The sequence below is a fragment of the Pyxicephalus adspersus genome, chromosome Z (genome assembly GCF_032062135.1).
Source record: "Pyxicephalus adspersus chromosome Z, UCB_Pads_2.0, whole genome shotgun sequence".
Classification (NCBI taxonomy): Eukaryota; Metazoa; Chordata; class Amphibia; order Anura; family Pyxicephalidae; genus Pyxicephalus; species Pyxicephalus adspersus.
In genome coordinates, this window is record NC_092871.1 from 16,877,159 (window position 1) to 16,883,804 (window position 6,646).

The following is a 6,646-nucleotide window of genomic DNA, read 5'->3' on the forward strand; positions in this document are numbered from 1 at the left end:
TAACCGTGAGCTGATCAATGAATCAGAGCCTCCACAGTCCTTGTCAGCACCATTAGGAAGATCATTATTTTACAAATGTATTTATCTTTTTAAAAAAATTCATATTAATGGTCAGCGGGATTTAAAATTATGAATTTAGTGGTCCTTGAGGTTCAAACGGTTGTCGGCCACTGGTTTAGAACATCCAGTAAGCTTTTATAGCTGTCTGGGCACCACTAGGGACATTTTCCCTCAGTTCCTGCCCTGGACACAAAAAAAAAAAAAAAATACACTTTGTGTATCAGGATCTATTGCAAGTCAGATGACTCCTATTCCTTATTCTGAAGATGATAAGCCCCATAAATCAAATTGTAGTAACACTTTCTTTAAGAAGTGCGATGTACACTTTATACTACCTTTAAATTGTATTTTAAAAATAAGATTGAAACATATATAGCAATATCTTTCCAGGCCAAAAATACATGTACTAATCTCTAAAAATTTCAAAACACTTGATTCCATGACTCCTTCTTGATCAGTATTTCTGTACTGAAGTATCTTAAGTTAACGTCCGTGTAAACAAGGCCTAGGCTAGGCACAGCTATGAGTTATTCTGCAGCACACAGACTCATTCTTTACATTGAATGGGGCAATGCACAATGTCTGAAAGATGCTTACAGTAATGCATTGTAGCAACATCCTGAAACAAATTGCATTCAGTAAGAATGTCAGATATGGCTTTTTATAGTCTTTATAGACTATATAGGTGTACTACACATAGTGTGAACAAAGCTAAATCACCAGGATTTAAGCTTGTTTTATAAACTCAACTAAATAGACTAGACACAGTCTATCGGTTCGAATCTCGGCCATGGGGTTTGCAAGTTCTCTCTGTGTTTGTGTGGGTATACTCCGGATACTCCAGTTTTCTCCCACATTTCAAAAACATGCAGTTAGGTTTATTGGCTTCCCCCTAAAAAAATGACCGTAGACTGTGTTAATGAAATTTGACTATGGTAGGGACATTAGATTGTGAGCTCCTTTGAGAGACAGCCAGTGACATGACTTTGGACTTTGTACAGTGCTGCGTAATATGTCAGTGCTATATAAATACTGTGTAATAAGAATAATAAAAATAGATACAAGTCTCCCCCTGGTGGTGGTGGAAGGTAGAAATGTTTTTTCTACCTGTTGCAAAAATACATCGGTCAGTGTTGCATGATGTTAAGAGAATCCTGAAGACAAGTAGTCTTTTATATCCTGTGCCTTTTATTATTTATTGATAGTGACTGTTTAGTATTACTCTCATATATGATAACAATATGCTTGGCTTAGTTGTTGTACATGATGCATAGCAGGAGTCTAAAATTTACCCAAAGCTTAACTAAACAATGTATGTTTTTCTCAAGGAACAAAATGTTCCATTAACATATTTTAAGGTGCAATTTTTTCCTTTTTTAAATTTCAGAATTTCTGGTTATGTGACTTGAATAACGCACATGGAATTTTTGGTGCATTTTCAGTACTGTTTCCTTGTGTTACCGTGGACTAGAATGATAACAAACGCACCAAAGATGCATCAGGATTTTTCAAAAGTACAATGCACTTCCCTACACAAACAATGCAAAGTTGTTAGGAGTTTTACAGACTTCAAAGTACCTATTTTCCATGTGCATTTAGCGAGATCCTTGTAAACTCTTTTTTACTCTGGGCAACTGTAAATATTCTCTGCAAAGGGTGCAGCAGAGCCAGTGATATGTGCAAAAGTTTTTGTCAAGAAAATGTTCATAAAATATTGTAAAATACCTTCTGCTCCCAATGACGCTTGGCAAACGTTGAAGGGTTCCTACATCAGCTGCCAGACCCACATCTACTTCCTGCAGGAGACAGGGCGAATTTTTTTATATATATTGTATATTAGCAGCATATTACACAGCCTCATCATGTAGATAAGTTCCCATCAATCCTTGTTACTTGATGGAGCTAACACACTTAGTCCCCGAGTTAAAGACATCCGACATATGGACAACTCCTAGATACGAAGAGGGCTTCCCTGCTGCTCCTGTGCAGGACCTAGGGGGGTGGTTTGCATGACTATCTACACTATCTGTTTCCTTTTCCAGTAAGCATGCATTAAACCTTTAGGTAAAAACAATAATTGTGTCATCAAATATAAACAGAAATGCAAAAAATGGTAAATTTTCCATTGGCCCTTCCCTTTGCCCTGCATTTAGTGCCATTTACGCAGCACTTAGAAGTTTTACTGGGCAATGCACAGTGGGAGGCTCTCTTCTGCTTGCCGCCTGTAACAACCACCTTGGCCACCTGTGCCAAATGTATTCCCCAGTTTTAGTACTGGGCCCACATGTGCAGGATGTTGCAATGGGGTGGGAGAGACAAGGAAGTAGGAAAACAAATGAAGAATAGTCTCCATATAAGAAAACACACTGTCCTTATCTGCTTTTCAGGCCATTCTGTTGCGCTCTCTGAGCCCCTCCATTTCTAAACTCTTATTACCTGGTTACACATGCCCACTGTGTCTTATTCCCCCCTGAAAAGGTTTTGATTTCCTACGGATCCCAAACATCATTTCATCATTGATTCCCATCATCTGCCAAGTTGCTACCCCTACACCACATCACCAGCCTGAGCTACTACTTTTTCCTCCTGAACAGACTGTGCATACCATATAAGAATAAAGCACCATTTACACCAACCTTCTCAATAACACTAAATGATTCCTGATAATCTTTTATCTTCTTGCGCACGTTCCAGGCAATTCTTGCAACGTCGTCCTCCTCATGTTGCAAAAATTCACCGGCGAGGTCCATAAGGTCAATACCTAAGAACACACATAAAAATAGGAGTTTAGAACTTGCCAAAAATAACTAAAAAAACAATTTAAAATAATTGTGTTTGTGCTAAATAAGTCATATTTAACAGTGCAGCTTTCATAACAAACCCTGCTCTCTAAGGAGTTTATAGTGTCCCTGTTACTGACATACACACATCCTATGAGGTCCTGGGGTTTATTCTGCAGCCTCATGAAATGTATTGTGCGGTCCTTGGGCCCATTGATGAGCAGTCAGTGTTTCCCTGCCTTGGTGTGGGTGATTGGCACTGGATCCAAGGGGGCTGTAAGCATGAAGGCAAAATAAATGCAAACAATCACGTGGTTTCAATGATAAAATATTGGAGTTTAGTTTTAATGTTTGCATACAAGATTCAGACAATATTCTTTTGTAAATGTTGTGTTCACAGAATCGGGTCTATGGAGTCCAAGAAATAAATAAGCAAGTATGTTTCTGGTACACTACTGTAGACCTAGTAGTTTGCCACCAGACCTATATGGTCTTAGATGAGAATTGAATTCCTCTAAAAAATATCAGGATCCAAGACATACAAGCTCCAGTCAGACAATAATGTGAGTGTATTCAAACCGTATCCCTCACATCCCTAAAAAATCCTGGTATACAAGTAAAATGTTTGTGCATTTACGTTCTTTTTAAAAAAAACAAAAAAAAAAAACAAATGTTATGAATAAATAAATACATACAAAAAATACACTGCTAATTCTGCCACTCCAGTTGTGTTTTTTGACTCATTCTGACCATGCTAAGCATGGAAGTTGGCATGGTCAGTTTGCCTTCCACCATTTCTCACCTGAGCTATGGGGCAGTGTAGCTAAGACCTAGATGTCCCTACCCTAAAAAGTTCAACAAATAGCACTAGTGCTGCCATATATGGGTGTAGTCAAGTCCTAACCTTATACTAGCTATTAGCCCATATACCAAACACTGAGCTGCACACCAATGATATCATCCCAAACAGAACTTTTTTTTTTTTAAAGTCCCACAGAGGATCCATCTGCTCTGACACAAAAAGAAAAAAATTATCCGAAATGTCCTGACCCCCTAACCATAACACAACCTCTACCCATCCTGCTCGCTGAACCCTAAAACATAGCTGTGCCTAGACCTGATTGCTGTCATATTGGAAGTGACTGTACAAAAGTACCCTGAAGATAGGTCTCCATATAAGAAAACACACTGTCCTTATCTGCTTTTCAGGCCATTCTGTTGCGCTCTCTGAGCCCCTCCATTTCTAAACTCTTATTACCTGGGTACACATGCCCACTGTGTCTTATTCCCCCCTGAAAAGGTTTAGATTTCCTACGGATCCCAAACATCATTTCATCATTGATTCCCATCATCTGCCAAGTTGCTACCCCCAGACGACATCACCAGCCTGAGCTACTACTTTTTCCTCCTGAACAGACTGTGTATACCATATAAGAATAAAGCACCATTCACACCAACCTTCTCAATAACACTAAATGATTCCTGATAATCTTTTATCTTCTTGCGCACGTTCCAGGCAATTCTTGCAGCATCGTCCTCCTCATGTTGCAAAAAATCACCAGCGAGGTCCATAAGGTCAATACCTAAGAACACACATAAAAATAAAAGTTTAAAACTTGCCAATAATAACTGAATGAACAATTTAAAAGGATTTTGTTTGTGCTACAGTCATATTTAACAGTGCAGCTTTCATAACAAATCCTGCTCTCTAAGGAGTTTATAGTGTCCCTGTTACTGACATACACACATCCTATGAGGTCCTTCATTCTGCAGCCTCATGAAATGTTGGTGTGGGTGGTTGGCACTGGATCCAAGGGGGCTATAACCATGAAGGTAAAATAAATGCACATATTCACATGGTTTCAATGATATAATATATTGGAGTCTAATTTTAATGTTTGCATACAAGATTCAGACAATATTCTTTTGTAAATGTTGTGTTCCCAGAATCAGGTCTATGGAGTCAAGGAAATTAATAAACAAGTATGTTTCTGGTACACTACTGTAGATCTAGTAGTTTGCCACCACACCTATAGGGTTGTAGATGAGAATTCAATTTCCTCTAAAAATATCAGGATCCAAGACTTACAAGCTCCAGTTATACAATAATGTGAGTGTATATACACCTTATCCCTCAAATCTCCTAAAAAAATGCTGCTATGCAAGTTAAAATGTTTGTGCATTTTCTTTCATTTTTTAAAAAATACATACAAAAATACACTGCTGATTCTGCCACTCCAGTTGTGTTTATGAATCATTCTGACCATGCTAAGCATGAAAGTTGGCATGGTCAGTTTGCCTTCCACCATTTCTCATCTGAGCTATGGGACAGTGTAGCTAAGACCTAGATGTCCCTACCCTAAAAAGTTCAACAAATAGCAACCTTTACCCATCCTGCTCGCTGAACCCTAAAACATAGCTGTGCCTAGACCTGATTGCTGTCATATTGGAAGTGACTGTACAAAAGTACCCTGAAGATAGCTTTGTACTGCTCAATATAGTTTCCATTGGAAATCTGCACACAGGTTTTACAATGCCCTGACCACCATTATCTTGCATTTCTTGCAGCACCAGGGGAAGATGTCAGGTGACAGATGTAAATTGGTGCCCACTCTCCACAGCACTTGGCAAGTTGGCACACTACTAGAAAGTGCACAGTATGCCAAGGAGGCAATAAAACTGTTAATAAATAGCAATAAAGATGGAGTGAGAAATGTTAGCAAGTCATTTAGACCTAGAAAGGTAAATGCAAAGTGTTGTAGATTCAATTGCTGCATAGAGCCTGCATGTTTTGGAATAAAAAAAAAAAAGAATGTTTGAGAATTATAAAGATGCAAGTAGTCTGACATTCATCATCAATATGTTTCTGAGATGAAAGAACTCCCCCTTCATCAAGGCTTAATATAGGATTGAAGTATCAAAGTTTGGATTACAAAATGTGGGGATTTTTTAAAATAAAATCTTGCACACTGAAGGCCCTTGTTAAGAAAGAACTTCAGCGGTAAGAAACAAACAATTGCTGATATTAGGTGACTGACCTACCTGATGTGAACATTTTACCAGCACCGGAAACAACGACCACTCTACAGTTACAATCGTCTGATAATGCACGGAAGCAGAGGACCATCTCCCTGTGAGCAGACAGAAAAACACATGTATTTTGGAGTTTTGAAATTTGGCAGTCCTGGAATAGTTATAAACTTACATAGTATAAATATAAAATATATAATACATTTAGTATAAAGACAAACAACAAACACTGACTAGTAGATTATTGGTGCCTATACAATAGGAATATTCAGTAGGTGCTTGCCAACCCCAAATATGCTATACGGAGAGGCTGCAGACCTCCCAGTTTCCACGCTTCTTACATATCAGGCGACTACTTCTACTTTGGGTATATTCACCATCATCATTTCTCTGGTGGGGTTCAGCTTCCGATACATGAGCTATTGATACATGGACTATTACATTACAATGTTCTGCTAAACGTATTACTACCCCTGAGGAAGCCTAAAACAGGCGAAATATGTTGGGTTCGAACATACATTTGCTAACTGTATATCTATCCTCCAGGTTAAGACTGAATTTTTGGAATATTTTCCAGTCCACTATCTATAAGTAGTTGCATACCATATAGTGCCATTTTTATGACCGTGAACAGATTCCTTACAGCTTCACTCATTTTGTCTGTATTGTATTTTTGAGTAATGTATCACTAATACAATATTCTCGCCTACTTACTGTTTTCTTTTACTTATGCTGTTACATTTAGTATAACTCATTTTATATTTATAACACACATA

At 38.2% G+C, this 6,646-nt stretch overlaps 1 protein-coding gene across 1 annotated transcript in view; it reads right to left on the minus strand.

Annotated features, from left to right (window-relative positions):
• Positions 1 to 6,646, minus strand: part of ECH1 (enoyl-CoA hydratase 1) — a 15,732-nt gene that overhangs the window by 4,614 nt on the left and 4,472 nt on the right. Inside the window, exons 3-6 of the mRNA XM_072430825.1 lie at positions 5,883 to 5,971; positions 4,259 to 4,423; positions 2,697 to 2,821; positions 1,786 to 1,877 (exon numbers count right to left, since the gene is read on the minus strand). Of these exons, the coding sequence (XP_072286926.1) occupies positions 1,786 to 1,877; positions 2,697 to 2,821; positions 4,259 to 4,423; positions 5,883 to 5,971 (471 nt within the window). The remainder of the gene's footprint in view (positions 1 to 1,785; positions 1,878 to 2,696; positions 2,822 to 4,258; positions 4,424 to 5,882; positions 5,972 to 6,646) is intronic.